Source organism: Fukomys damarensis, unplaced genomic scaffold, assembly GCF_012274545.1.
Source record: "Fukomys damarensis isolate Sample0158 unplaced genomic scaffold, DMR_v1.0_HiC HiC_scaffold_36, whole genome shotgun sequence".
Taxonomy (NCBI): Eukaryota; Metazoa; Chordata; class Mammalia; order Rodentia; family Bathyergidae; genus Fukomys; species Fukomys damarensis.
Window position 1 is genome coordinate 4017707 of NW_022900948.1, and position 16385 is coordinate 4034091.

The 16385-nt window shown below is 33.3% G+C and overlaps 1 protein-coding gene and 1 pseudogene across 1 annotated transcript; both read left to right on the forward strand.

Moving 5' to 3' along the window:
- The first annotated feature begins 248 nt into the window (after positions 1-248).
- Positions 249-659, forward strand: LOC104864193 (annotated as a pseudogene).
- A 345-nt stretch (positions 660-1004) lies between these two features.
- On the forward strand, positions 1005-1271 carry LOC109118149 (ribosomal biogenesis factor-like). The gene has a single exon (XM_019207852.1). It carries the CDS (start codon positions 1005-1007, stop codon positions 1269-1271), a length of 267 nt encoding a protein of 88 aa, XP_019063397.1.
- The last annotated feature ends 15114 nt before the right edge of the window (positions 1272-16385 follow it).

A 16385-nucleotide genomic window follows, 5' to 3' on the forward strand; every position in this document is an offset into this window, starting at 1 on the left:
GCCCACTGAACTGCTGAGCTAAATCCCAGGCCCTGTAATTTAGCTTTGAAAGAAAACAGATTCCTGTAAAAATAGGAAGTCACAGGACCTTGTTTACAGGGACATAGTTGTTAATCTTATCTGTAACACAACAGGGACAACAGTCACAAGGAAGGGGAATTGCTCAAGGCTGGGAAAACCACTTTTCTCTGAGTTCTAATTTAGCAGTGTATGACTGCAGTGGTCCCAGCTGCTCTCTGAGCTTGGCGATGCCACCCAAGGACGACAAGAACAAGAAAGATGCGGGAAATTCGGCCAAGATAGGCAAAGACCCAGTGAACAAATCTGGGGGCAAGGCCAAAAAGAAGAAGTGGTCCAAAGGCAAAGTTCGGGACAAGCTCAAAAACCTGGTTTTGTTTGATAAAGCTACTTAGAACAAACTCTGTAAAAAAGTTCCCAACTATAAGCTTATAACGCCTGCTGTAGCGTCTGAGAGAATGAAGATATGTGGGTCACTGGCCAGGGCAGCCCTTCAGGAGCTCCTTAGTAAAGGACTTTTCAAGTTGGTTTCAAAGCACAGAGATCAAGTTATTTATATCAGAAACACCAAGGGTGGAGATGCCCCTGCTGCTGGTGAAGAAGCATGATGAACAGGTTCAACCAGCTGTACATTTGGAAAAGATAAAATTTTATTACTAAAAAAAATTACAGGAAAGTAGTTGTTAATCTTATCTGTAACAGAACAGGGGCAACAGTCACAAGGAGGGGAATTACTCAAGGCTGGGAAAAACCACTTTTCTCTGAGTTCTAATTTAGCAGTATATAAATTTTCTTTACAAGTGGAAGATTTTCTGTCTCTTAATTTGGAGAAAAGTGTAGTTTTAGGATGACCTTTTTAAAAATAGCATTATCTCACTCTCTCCCCGGAGCTTCCTGGACCCTGTGCGTGCAGATGTCCTCACCTGGACTTGAGCAGCGGCACGAGGATATCAAAGGTCTAGTGAAAAGTTGATGAAACTTAGACAATGGCCAAGAACAAATTAAGAGGCCAAAAGTCGGGAAATGTATTTCACAGAGCCAGCCAAAAAAAAAACTTTAAATCCCAAAACAAAGCAAAACCAGTCACCACTCATCTTAAAAAGATAAATATCTTAAATGCTGAAAAAGTTCGTAGAATGAATAATGCTTTTATAAACATTCAGAAGGAACTTGCAGACTTCTCAAAAAGGCTTACTCTTGAACTGCTGCAGAAAGAGTTGAATAATCAGCAGCATCATGAAAAAGAACCTTAAATTAATGTTGATGAAGCTGCAAGATTAATGGTGCAATTGTAGTACAATGAAAATTTATCAAATCCCCCCTAAAAACTCAATAAAATAAGTATTTTATACAACTTTAAAAAAATAGATTTATCTCAAATGGAACCCATTCCAGTAAATAGATCACATTCTATATGCTGAGAGCCATTATCTTACTCCTACTTAGTAAGAATATATGAGCTCTGAGTTCAATGGACTCTAAAAGAAAGTCATGAGACCTTTAGAGTTATTCAATTAGGTCCTCTAAATCTGTTAATAATCACAATGAAAAACAGAGTTCACCATGTCTCTGGCATCATTCTAGGAATTTGATATGCATTATCTCACTGAAGATTACAGACAAAAGCATGAAAAATAAGCTATGGACTCCAGTGTTTCACTTTTTTGAAGAAAATGATATTGTACACTATAATCAAAGGAAGTTAATACATTTTTGTCTTGAGAATGCACTGAAAATAAACCTCCAGTAGTATCAAAACAGCAAGTCATTTACTGATAATAGACTTATTTTGATTCTTGATTTAAGTGTTGTCATACACAAGAGAAAAAACATTCACTGAAATATTTGAAAGAATGGGAAAACATGGCCTGTATTAAAAAACAGAAGTGTTCTCCATGAATGTTGATGTTCTGTGAATTTCACAACCAATATATATTTACTTCAAGCATCTATATAGGGCAACAGGGGGCAGCTTTGAAACTTTCTTTTTATAGTCTTGGTGACAAAGTTCTACTTTCTATAGCTCCTAAGTGCATAGGGGTATGCAATGAAAGGAGGGAAGTCATACTTCCTTTCAGTTTTATAAATTCTAAACTTAAACAAATAAAACAAATTTTTAAATATTGCATGGCAGAACTAAGATGCTGACCAAAATTTTTCCCATATATCAAATAGGAAAGCTTATATTGCAAGGGTTGCCATGATTGTTAATATCTATGAAAGTTCCCAGAACGATGGCATATTTTTAATACTCACTCATACACAGGAGCTACAAATATTAATTGTTTGCTAATAACAATGTGATATTGAATATTCTTAACCTCTAGTATTAATATTTGAACAGTTCTGCCTACATTTTTAGTCTGACAAATAATTTAAAATTATTGTAATGTATTTTGGGGCTTTATATAGAAATAAATTATACAAATGGTAATATACAAAGTCAGATCAGTGTTTTCAGCAAAAGTTTGCCAAAGGTTTGTTTTTTAATCTTGTAAGATATTTGAAGAAAAACTAAATATTAAATTCTATTTTTGGAACTAATATGAATATAATTTTGTACTCATCAAAAGTAAGTAGTTGGCTATTTGAGGTCACATTAAAAAACGCTGATGCAATGTAATTGCTTACATTACATATAAATTATCCATATTAGAAACAAACTACTCATACAGTAAGTAATCTAAGAGAGTATTATTTTATAATTGCTTGATAAAATCATTGTAGATATTGAATCTATCTGTAAAAAGATACTTTTTCGTGTCATATCTTCCTGACAAAATGATATTTCTTAATTCTTAAATAACGAATCCTAATAATTAGTTGGTAGATAGTTATCTTAAGAATAAGTAAAAGTTAATAGTTATTATGGCTAATTTCTACATTTTTTGTTTGCTTGTTTGCTGTAGTGGGGAACACTCTCCCATTGAGTTACATCCCCAGGAAAGTTCATCCATTTTTTAAATTTAAAAGAACTGCTTAAATGATGACTGAAATATAAAACTGTTATTCTCATATATGGCTAATCTGTATTGAGAAAATTTTTAAAAAATTTAGATGGCGAGAAACAAGTATAGTAGATGAGCTTTTCTCTAAAGGGGTGTGAGTGTGTGTGTGTGTGTGTGTGTGTGTGTGTGTGTGATAGCACTACTGGATTAAGACCTAAGTATATTTAAGGTTATATCCAAACACGGAGGAAAAAATTTAACACAGAACTGAATCAGGATGATTTTTTGAAAATCAGATACTCACACAGTCCAGAAGTCTAAAAAACAATACTCTCAGAAAAAGAATACAAATATAAACACTGACCCCCTATAAAATGTGTGATGGAAGATTGAAGGTACACATTCCTCTTTGTTAAAGATAGCCTTGAGAATTCTAATCAGAGTGCATCTCAAATGAGGTAGTTAAAAATGAATACCAAGTTTTGTTGTGTTTCCAGGAGCATGGCAAAGGAATCACAAACTTATGATGGATGAATTTATGCCTAATCCAAGTCTCAAATGATTTTCCCAGAGAAAGTTTCAAAGAATATGGCTCACATTCCAAGTACACTAGAAACATAAGAAAAAAAGTCTTTATAAGTCAACAGGAAAATACAATTAAAAATCAGAATTTCCAGGTTTATAAATGTTGAAATATATTAAGACCAATGACAGTAAACAGAAAATTGCATCTGTTTAAACAAATTAAAGCAGTGCATTAAAGGAAGACCAAATATAAAGTTTCTGAAAAATGACCAGAGATATTAAAAATAAAACAAATTCTAAAAGTTAAAAATATATATTTGTGAACCTTTGAAACAATGCATGTAGTAAGTGTAAAAGTCTATAAAATTCGAGAAAATAGTAATATGGAAGAAATACCTGAAGAAACTATGCAGAATACAGTACGAGGAGAGAAAGTAATGGAGGTATTAAGAGACTCTGGCTACTACTTGGGATCCCATTTACAAAGGGGTGGAAAATGTTGCTATATTTTCTTACTTGATATTATGCAACTACTATCAAAATTTGTGGTTAGGCAAAATACAGAAGACAGTGATATCTGTTTTTGGTAAGAGGAAGTAATTAAACTATTCAATAGTAGGCAAGAATAATGTAGGAAGAAAGAGAAATAAGAGTTCGAAACAAAGTCTTTGTAAATAGGGAGGAGAAGAGGGGTGGAAGGATGGACAAGGGAATGGCGAAAAAATAAGACCCAAGAAATATCATGTAAAGGTGCAAGATCCCAATGATGAATGTAACTGTATTGTATATCTAAAATGTAACAATAAACAATAATAAAAAAAAAGAGTTCAGAACACGGCACACAGTCAGCAACGGAGACATATGTAGAGCTGAGAAACAAGACTACCCAATTTCAGTTCTTCGAAATTTCAGTTATTTCCATGTAGGGTGGAAAGCATTTGAGACAGAGGCTGGAGTCTGTCCCTGATTCTACACTACAGAGAAAAGTGCCTACCTCTGGTGCTCCATCAAATTTTTAAATATTAATGTTAGCCAGACCTGAAAGTATGCAAAATAGGTTTTAATCCAGAGAGGAACTCATGGTTTTGAAAGCAAGTTTTAAATTGATATTTGCTAGTATTACCTGGGACTCACTAAAAAAAAAAAAAAAAAAGTTGTCTCTGAACTCTTAGTTGACAAGACAAATTGTAATTTTGCCAGATATCTATATTTAAAGTTCAGGATGTAGTGTTTTTGTTTCCTCCACTAAGAATGTCATTCCAGTTTTTCAAAACTATAATAGTACACCAGATCCTAATGAGATAATTAACAATGTGAAATAGGAATAAAATGCTAAAGGTGTAGGGAAAGTGGGAAAGGTAGGGGAAAGGGAATAAGGGAAAAGAAAAAAAATATGAAAAAATGGAAATAAAGTGTTTGTAAATGGGGAGGGCAGGAGGGGGTGAAAGGAGGGCAGGGACAAGGGGAAAAAATGAGAACCAAGACCTGTCATGTAAAGGTACAAGATCCCAGTAATGAATGTAACTGTATTGTATAACTAGAATGTACCTATAAACTCAATAAAAAGGAAAAAAAGGAATGTCATTCCATTCCATACCTCCTTTTTAAAATACTATCTTGTCTCTATTTGAATTGACCTACTCTACCTCACAAATAACCTAAACTTAATTTACTTTCATCTTTTTCTTTTAAACGATTTCATGTTTAATTTATTTTATGTATTTGAGGTATACATAATATCCTAATATTCATATGCACAGTAAAATGATTATTACATAACAATGTATCAACTAGTCTCCACAGTTATCTCTTTTGCATGACCATGAGCATGTGTGTATATGTAAAATCTACTCTCCATGAAAGTCTTCATTATACAGTATTTTTATAATTCTTACGCTATGCATGTGGTCTCCAGATTTAGTCAACCTACATAACTGACATCCTTCTCCCCATTTCGTATCTCTGTGCTCTTCATAACCATCATTCAACACTTTCAAAATTTACTGATTTTTAAGTGATATAAAATTTTATGTGATAAAAACAAAGTTTCAAAATTTATATATATAATGAAGAATGATACAGTTAGCTAACTAGCAGATATATTATGTCATATCTTACATAGTTATCATTTTTGCACTGAGAGTTTTAGATGTTTGATTTTAAAATTTCACATATAACTTTGAACATACAGTAATTTTCTTTCTGTGTCTGGTTTATTTCACTTAGCAAAATATCTTCCAATTTCATTTATAGTCTCCTAGGGTCAATATCCCCTTTTCAAACCTGAAAAATATTCCATCACACATGAATGTACCTGCACACAAGATTTCTCTATTCATTCGCCATTTGATGTACGTTTAAGTTGCTTTCATGATCACTGCTGTGAATAATAATGCTGCAGTGAACTCGGTAACTTAATTATCTCTCTAAGGCATTGATTTCATTTCCTTTAGGTATGTCCAATAGAGACAATGCTCTGTTAGGCAGTTTTATTTCTAAATTTTTGAAGATTCTCTATGTTCTTTTTCAAAATGGCTATACTAACTTAGATACTCAAAAAGAGTGTAAAGGGACTCCTTTTTCTCTATAACCACTATGTTTATTTTTTAAATTCCCAAAAGATTTTAATTTTTATTTTTTTCAATTTTATTTTTATTAGTACGTTTGTAGTACATAAAAATGACATTCCTCATGAGGAGTTGGTACATATACGTAATATACGACAATTCTTATTTCAACCTCTTCCTCTTCCTCTCCCCTTCATCTTCTGGTTCCCTTCTCATTTGCAGAAAATAAATGTCCCTATTTCCTAGTGTCTATATTTTATTTTGCTCTTTATTTATATTTTGGGTTTCTCATATAAAAGAAACCATGTGACATTTAAGCTTGAATGTGTGATTTATTTTAATTAACAGTACACCCACACAATTTATTCTTGTTCAAGATGACTTTATGTCAGCTAAGTATTTAAAAATATGTTTACTTCAATATATTCTGGAAATAAAATAAATTTCTTTAACCCTTGGGAGCTGGAGAAGGAACCCAAAGATTCTCTGGGTTCCCCAACAGGTGGGCTCCCAAAATCTTACAGACCAGTTATAACACCCAGCAATTTAAAAATGTCGGCTGCTCAAATAAATATATGAAAAAATGTTCATCATCACTGGTCATTGGAGAGAATCAGATGAAAACAACGCTGAGATTCCACCTCACCCCACAAAGAATGGCTGCTATCAGGAAATCAGCAACAAATATTGTGGGAGAAAGGAAGCCTTCTCCATTGTTGGTGGGAGTGCAGACTGGTGCAACCACTGCGGAAATCAATATGGAGACGCCTTAAAGAGCTGGGATTAGAGGTTCCATTCGACCCAGCCATCCCTCTGCTGGGTATCTTTCCAAAAGAATTCAAAGAATCATACTACAGTGATATATGCACATCCATGTTTATAGTGTCACAGTCTGTAATAGCTAAAACTTGGAAACGGCCCAATTGCCCATCGGTTGGAGACTGGATAAAGATGTGGTTTTTCCATAAAATGGAGTACTACTCAGCCATAAAGAACGAGAAACTAGAGTCATTCATAGGAAAATGGATGCATATCAAGGCCATACTCTTAAGTGAAATAAATGATGCGTGTAAATACTGAATGGTTTCTCTGATATGAAAAGCTAAAAATGTAAATAAGATCCAAATGGTATAATGTTAAATAGGAAGAGAAGGACTAAAGATGTAGGGGAAGTGGGAAGGGTAGGGGAAAGGAAATAAGAGACAAGAAAAAATACGAGAAAATGAAAAAAATGGTACAAGATCCCAACAATAAATGTAACTGTACTGTAGCCCTAAAATGTACCAATAAACTCAATTACAAAAAAGAAAATTAAAAAATGGAAACAAAGTTTTGGTAAATAGGGAAGGGTGGAGAGGATGAATGGAGGGCAGGGGTATGGGTTAAAAATGAGAACCAAGACCTGTCATGTAAAGGTACAAGATCCCAGTGATGAATGCAACTGTACTGTATATCTAAAAAGTACCAATAAACTCAATGAGAAAATAAATAAATAAATAAATAAATATGTTGGCTTCTTTAATTTTATTGTATGGAATTTCTTTTTAATTATTTAGAGTGATAAAAAATTTAATATTCCTGTTCATTCAAATGGTTACACTTTGAATCAATTTTTCATTTCATAAATGAAGCAAATCAGTATTCTAAAGCAATGCTCTACTGCTATAAATATGAACTCAAAATATATATATATATAAACACACACACATATATAATCTCAAATAACTAACAAAGTATGAATTAAAATTACTCCCCCATAGATGAGAAAAAACATATTAAAAATTGCACATGTTTGAAATTATCAATGACTATTTTAAAATAAATTAATTCCAAATTTGACATGCTTAGCCGCATTACTGAAATATGGTTATCTTCATATCATGCTGAGTCTGTGCACCTGAGATTTTCTATGATAATGCTGATTTAGAGAGATACAAAGTCATCTAATGTCAGAAACATATATTCTTTGTACTTTTACAGTGATTCAAGTATAATTTTCAATATGCTTGCACTGGAAGCTAAATTCTCTTTATATATAAGTATATGAGAGAATTTATGTTATATTTATGTGTGTATAAATATGTGAGATATACATACATCTCATAAGTTTTATTGAAGTGGTGTTTGGAGTAGTAATTTAACGATATATATAATATGCCACAAATAGTATTACATAATTTATGAAGTTGAAATTCTTTTTATCACAATCCCTTCTCTGAATTATTCAACCTTTTTTATACATAATGCTCATTTATTTCTGATTTTGCACATGTACTTAGTATTCTATAGTACCTATTTCTTTTCTTATCTGCCAATGTGAGGCATGGTGTTGGGTTGTTGATTAGTGTATTTAATCAGTTCAAAATCATGATTTGCAAGAATTTCTTAATTTTGGAGAATGTGACGATATTCTTTAAAATCAGATTTTATGCAGAAAAAATTAAAAATAAGTGTGAATTAATAAACAAACCCCAAACACAATACTGTCATTGTTTTTTTTAACTTTTATGTTAGAAATGATTTATATGGAACAAGTATTTTTATGTAGTATGAATCTGAAATATTATTTTTCTCTTCCCTTGATCCCCACTCCACAAAAAATTCATGGAAGTGTTTAACCCTGTTTGCCTAGAAAACAATAATGATTGGGCTATGGATTTCTTTTCTTGTTTCATTTAAAGGAACTGCTACTCTGTAGCTCAGTTTTTATGAAAAGCTGTTATTTCTTTTCTTCATATATCTAGTTTTAGTATACTCAACTTCTATTCTTCCTCAAATTGACTTTAGGTACAAAAAGTTAGTTAATAATTTCAAAAATATGTTTACTTCGGTTTATTCTGGAAATAAATGAAAAATTTCAACCCTAAAGTTTTGCTAAAATGCTTGATGTAAATACAAAGACAAAAATATTAAATTACCTTTTCTAAGATAACTAGAAACCATTGCACTCAACAGACAGTTTTAATTTTGGTATAGAAAAGTATATATATTTTTGTTTTCAATTATTGTTATTTATAACATTTTGCATTACATGTACATGTGGAATGATTTAACATCAAAAACACTTATATACCTTGTCAGCAATAAATAAACTATAGAGATCTATGTGTGTATGCTTATCTAACAACTTCAGTAATTTCTTCCTAGTTACTACCAACTTATACTTGTAGTTCTTTATTAGGACTCAGTGTTCCATAATAAAAGTGAAAACTTACAAGTAAATATTCTATTTGGTAACCACAATTTTATATATCAAACAATACACATTCAAAAATCAATATTCAAAGCAAAATTATCTGTTTATGTTAATCACATTAATCATAAATTTCAAAATGTATTCTTTACTTTGTTCTCTATAGACCTGACCTCTACATTCACTGGAAGCTTTCATTCACACTATAGCATTTCTTTTTGTATTATGATTAGTCTAACATTTCATCCTATAAAGCCTTATGGTTAGAACATAAGAAGTTTACAAATATACTGTTATATTTTTAATTGTGAAATCTGTATTTAGTTTTAGGCTTTTTGGAAAGTACATGAATTCTTTAGACTCACCAGAGATCAGCTGGAAACTACAGAATCCTTTATTCATGTAGAAAATATGGATCTTATATGAATAGATTTGAATTAAGCAGGGTTTACATTTATAACATCCCAACATCAATCTGTATGACTTCCCTTTTATCTTACATTTACTCATTTATCTTTTTGTTTTAACCCAACTCCTTTGTTTCTATCTATCTCTTTATTGGCAATGACTGAGATTAGTGGACATAAATCCTTAAATTAGGAAATTAGTAAATAAGGATATGTCCAGTTTCATTTACATACTTCCTATTTTTCTTTTACATAATTTATTCTATGTTCTTACTTTTTAAGAATTGTTCATGTTTATGTCCAGTTTGTGTGTTTTAAATGTGGCAGCTAGTTCATGTTCTTTATTCATAGAAAAATTTATCTTACATATTAATTTATGAAACAGCTAAAATTGAGAGTCTGTGTGTGTGTGAGAGAGAGAGAGACAGAGACAGAGAGAGAGAGAGAGAGAGAGAGAGAGGGACAATTGGGAGGGAACCATGGGTAAAATGCGTGTGTTGACATGTTCATTTTAATACTTTTAAATCTTCTTTGTCCTCCAGCTGACTTTATTGTATTAATTATGATAATAGAGTTAATTGTGCTTGAACAAACAATAAGAGCCAGCTCATAAGCTATTGTTGGAAAAAAAGGTTTATTGACAGTTTCAGTCAAGGTTGCCAAAAAGAATATTCCAGATTGTCATTACTAAAAAAGTTTGATAACTGTTTTTGGCTTTAAAGTTTTTAATGCCCGTAGAAAGACAACACAATTTAGATTTTGACCTAGAATGAAATACTCTGTGCCTACAACCCTCAAGCTATGTTACATTGTTCAGGTTACTAAACAGTCTCAAAAAATTCAATTTGATCATCTGTAGCATGAGAAAGCTTTGTATAATCAATTTCACGATAGTAAGAATTATATATGTAAAATGTTGCACCACAGAATTATTTCTCTTCCCCAGTGCTTAGGTGGTGGCTCTTCTTTTTTGACCATGTTGGCTACTTTGAAAATGAAGTAAAATAAATTTACTAGATTTTTTAAAGAGTATATATATTTTAAATATAAGATATACATAGATATGCATCTTTTGAAGATAATTAATACATTTTCAAAGCTGTTTTCAAAGTTTTACCAGAGCTTTGTGGCCTTGGTCTTCTTGTAGGATAGTAACAAATGTCAGTTAGGTTCCACACTGCCACGATTAGAACACGGGGACTATTTGCTGGGAAGTGATGTAACTAGCCCAGGGGTAAGCCAGGCAGTAGCGGCACTCCAGCCGAGCAGAACTCTTTGTGCTCCACGCTGCTGACAGTAGATAACGAATGAGAGCTCTCTGCACACCTTCTGTAAATTGTAATTTGCTTTGTATAGAATGTTCCTTAATGGCTTTTGTTTTCTTGTCCTGAGGCACACATTTCTGTCTATTTATGCCTTTTGTAAATGACTTCATTTTTTGGCCATTATTTATTATTTGTACTTGTCAGATTTTTAATTATGTAATTAAGATGCTATTGGTCTTCACTAATAAAAAGTGTATCATTAAAGTGTTGGGACAGAATTGTAGCAGACAAGTTCTGAGGTCACTGGATATTAAAAAAATAAATAAATAAAGATTCCAAACTACAAAATATATAATCTATTTCACTCCAGGGCAAGCTTAATCCATGTAAGAAATTCCCACTTTGGTAATATTCATTGAAACACAATTATTAGCTCTGTACTATTCTATGAAATGACATTATGCCAATGGCTACTGTTTGAAATAAGGAACTGTAGGAAAGTAAGATTCAAGGCAAAAAAAGAGACACTCCCAGGTCCATTTACTGAAAACATCTACATTGAGAAATACTTCCAAACAATTTAGAGCTATGGGGATGGTTTCAGTGAGATGAGACAACCTGAGATGCAGAAAGTTTATATTATTTGCAGACAGACATTTCCCAATTGGGTTCTCCGCATATCATTCTCATTCTGGTTGATTCTACTGTCTTGTTTACTCTTTCGTCATGTCCTTTCTTTCTATGGTTTGTTTATGCCATTGCTTGACTCAACTGGTAATATTCATAGTTGAAAATAACCATGCCTCTATGATATTGAGCTAGGGGTAATGTACATTAAAACATTCATAGCAAATTCCATAAGGTTACATTTTTATTGAAATATGTTTTTCTTTCAAATTGCAATTCATTTTTAAAATAAAATTCCCTAAAAACAACAATAACAAAAACCTTCTTAATCTGCATGAGTATCATCAGGGAAATCATAATGCCCATAGATAAAACACTATGTAGATGGTTTAGCCTATAATTACTCTTTCATAAACTATTATTATCTTCAAGATAATTTTTCATAATTTTTGGAATAATTTTGTCTAAGTATTGGTTATCTCCCAACTGTGATGAAATGAAGTTATATAAATGCCCTTATATTTCTCCTTATATATGAGTTATATTGTGCAACCAGCTCTTTGGCCTTTTTCTCCTTTAACATGAATAAGTGTGACACAGATGCATAGTAGAACAAAGCAGTCCCAGTTCTCCCTGTGAGAAATCTGCTGACACCTGACCTGGCTTCTACTGGAATTTGTTTTTGGCTGATCTTTACTCGACCTTTGAAATCCTGGCATCTGACCTGCCTTGGGCATGGACTCCATGGCTCTAAGCCTAGCTGCTTCAGGGACTCTCAATCTAGTGTTTTCTGGACTTCTCCATCTGTCTTAACCTTCTGGAAGCCAAGGTAGAGGAAGCCACTATTTTCTGGGTCTTTTTGATAGTCCTAACCCACCTAAAGTCAAAATATGGGAGAAAAAACAAACCAAAACTAAGAGAAAACCAAAATCATCCACAAACCTCTTCCTAGTGGTTATTCTATTTCAAAGAACTTTCCAAAGATTGGCTCATTGGAGTTAAACAAAGGGATAAAATAGAAAATGTCAGACACTGGGAGACCTTTGGTATATGTGTACACAAGGGGATCTGGCTAGGTGGTTTAATTTTTTTTTATTTTTTGTGTTTATCGGTACATTTTAGGTATACAATATGATGACATGCATCATTGAAAATCTGTACCTTTTCATGATATATCTTGGTTCTTATTTTTTCACGATCGCCCTGAGCTCCCTCAACCCCTCTACCCCTTCCTATGTACAAAGACTTTGTTTTTTTTTCTTTTCTCATATTCATTCCTTTCCCTTCTCTACTTAAAGACTTCTTCTAATGAGAAATGGCTGAAATTATTAGATAACCAGATTAAAATATTAGAAAATGTTTAAGATAATGAGTAAAAAACAATAGTTTAAAAACTACATTCTTTCACACTCAGAAGCACTTCTTGATTCTGGCTTGGACTGTTGACAGATGTGCCAACGTCCTCCTGGGGGAAAATATAGAGCCTTTGCAGGGCTTCTGCCCAACTGGAAAAGAGGAAGCTCTAGCCATCTCTTAATAAAGCATGTGCTCCAGAGATTTGCAACTCAATTTTGTAGACCTAATGAGTTTGAAGATGATTGGAATAAACAGTGAAACTTTGGTAGCAGCTTAACTGAATTCTAGCTAATCTCTCTGTCCTCTGTGGTTTGCTCTTCACAGATGTAAACACCCCACTGTTATTGCTAACCAATATTATCAGTCCCACACAAAGCCAAGTGAAAACAAGTCAAGTGACAAGCCTTGTTGGGTATCTTTAATTTACAAAGGGATATTCTCTGGGCAGTTTTCATTAGTTTCTAGCAACTTTAATTGGAGGAAAACATTGCTTCCATGATCTTTGATATCATGCATTGATACAAATTAAAGCATAGCAGCTTCTAGTCACGGAACTTTGCTTCTCAAATGCCTCTAGAGGGTTAGGCTAAACAAAGGAGAGTCCTTAACAGAATTATTACAAATCTCCAAGGGTACAAATTGATACTTGTGAATATCAAGATTCAGTACCACACAAAAGAACAAAAGTTCAGATAAACACATGCACAACCAGACACTCAAGAGAAGCATGAGTTCAAGAGAGATGTTGCATTTATGAGTCTTTTATTATATGAGATGATGAGAGGTACATTTAGAATTTTTTTGTACTTTAACACAAGATATAAATCTTGTCTCTGTGGTATCATGCCACATTGGAAGTTTTCTGATCAATTTGGATTTATATAATAACTATTGCCTATTAACTGATAATAGGAAACATTCACTTCTGGCTATCTGCTATATGACTACATTGATTATCCCAATGAACTATTTTTTGGCTTAAAAAAACAGTCCCTGCAGTTAGAAGGTAAAGAGAGGATACAGAATACTACAAGTTAGTATGGATCCCCTCTGAGAATCACAGAAGCAGAGTCGCATACACATTTTCTGGTTGACAAACTCCACTGGTACCTTCGTAGCAGTCAGTATTTCTATCCTAATCCTCACTAACCAAAACCCCAAATTCCAAAATCAGGGTTGCTTATTAATTAGGTAGTATCCCTACTCCTGTAGACCAGAATGCTTGAATTGACTTTTAACAATATTTCCTTCCTAAAAGGGAGTAATTTCTAAAAATTAGCAAAAATGAATATTTACAGAAGCATCACAGTCGTGGTAGTGCTTCTGATCTACATTGGCTACTGAGTTACATCTACCAAGTGGAATGGATATTTGTATCAATCACCAACTTTTTAGGGTCAGCCTATGCCTTCATATTCTGTCATGAACTTCTTTTTTTTTTTGATACCAGGGATTGAACTCAGGACCTTGCTCTTGGGAGGCAGGCAATGGAACAGTGGAACCACTGAGCTAAATGTCCAGCTATGCCTTCATATTCTGAAAAGCATGCTCTCTCTCTCTGTCTCTCTCTCCCCCTCTCTCCCTCCCCCAGTTCTCTTTTCTTTAATGAATCTGTGGATTCTGTATCCTGGCATGCAGAACCCTTTGTAGAGTATCTCAGGCTGCTAGAATATACCTAACAGGATAGGAACAAGAGTAGAAAAGTTTTGATCTTGCCTTAGATGTGTAACAAGTTCTGGAAGGCACTCTGGTCTCCCTAGGAAAAAAAGCCTATATCTTAGCACTCTGGTCTCAATAGGAAAAAGTCAATCTCTTAGGGGAATAACTTCATGTAAACAGCTAGCTTCTTTCAATAATTCATAGTAATTTCAGATTCTAATGATAACAATTTCAAGCCTGTTCCTAATTTTGATATGTATGTTCTACTTAATTTAGCCCCATATTCAACAATAACATCTTCACACAATGGTCATTTCAGAAGAATAGCAGGAAGTTTGAAAGTATTGAAGTGATGTGTAGAAATATTTTAAACTTTTTTATTATAAATTATGCAAGCAATTAAAATACTGCTAATAATTCATTTGGTTGAATAGTCATAAACTTTAAATATGGTATGTAGGATTTTGATTTAACTCAAATTTTAATGGAGAAACAATGAAATCAATTTCAGCATTAAAAATCATTAATAATGTTTTAAATGAAAGATCATGCTAGCGATTGCAAGGAATTAATTCTAATATTTAGAATAAATCAGAAAAACACATTTTTTTCAACCAAGAAAATGTTTCTTAAGAAAGAGAATTTGTATGCAGGCACATGCATTCCCTTCTTATGCAAATCTCACAAATGCTTTAATTTTCCTGAACACTTAATTGACATTATACAGTGCAGTGAAAACTTCATACAGAATCACGTTTATGTGAAAGTAAAGGTTCCTGTCAAGCAGTACAGCTTTGAAAGCCAAACACAGAAATTGTAATAAGCAAGTCAGTAAACATTTAAGCAAAATGTGTGCTACAGCAGTGGTGATGTAATTTGATGATTCTTAATAGATGTAGTTTAAACAAATGGCAGGGAGAAAAGTGGCTTAATCCTGGTGACGCTGCTGTTTTCTTCCTCATTGTCTACAGTGCTCACAGTGGAGGAGGGAATGCTTCCCCTACCACCTCTTTTTCTCTGTCTGCCCAAAGGAAAAGTATCATGTTGTGCTGTCCATGTTCTGGGGCTCATGACTCCTTATAAATGCTCCCCAGATCCCTGGGGCTATCAGTGAGCAGGGAGTGGGAGGGGAAGTGTGAAAGAGCTTAAGGCATTGCCTCGTGTAGCCCAACGCAGTCTTTCTCTTGCTACTTAGTAAAGCAACTCCGTTGGGTGAAACTTCTTACTCTGAACCAAATGAAAGAATATTTAATAGATTTCAAACCTGGCCCATAAATGGCTTCATTTTGGGAGTCACAAAAGGCAATATTTAACTCCGTTTTAATTCTAAAATTATTCTGAATTAAAACAGGCCAGACATTAAAATTATCACACTTTGTGCAGAATCATTAACCTGTGTAATTTACCATAATCTTATGTTTTCAAACCAGGCAAAAAACTCCCAGTCATCTCTATCCCATACCTTTACCTTTTTAGCACATTATTGTTTTCATAGATGTGGACAAACATTTGGGGTCCTTCAAATTGGATGATTCAGGCTTATATATTAGTGCCCCTAACTCCTTTACTAAGAGTTTACATTCAGATATGTGAAAGGCAGGAGTGATCTCAGGAGGATATTTGCATAGGTCATGCTGTTAAGCACTGGACACAGAGGTGGTTTCTGCAGTAAGCATGAACTTAGTACTGGATCACCTGGCTGGAGTCATCACTCTGCACATACAGTACTAAAAAGAGACCTACCTTCTCATTGCCTCAAAACTTTCAACCTTAAAATAGGGATTAGAATAGAATTAAATAATAGTGTTACAAGGAACTAT

What these genes read in the sequence shown, in the direction of transcription:
- LOC109118149 (XM_019207852.1), top strand. Translation starts at nt 1,005, where the DNA reads ATGGCCAAGAACAAATTAAGAGGCCAAAAGTCGGGAAATGTATTTCAC.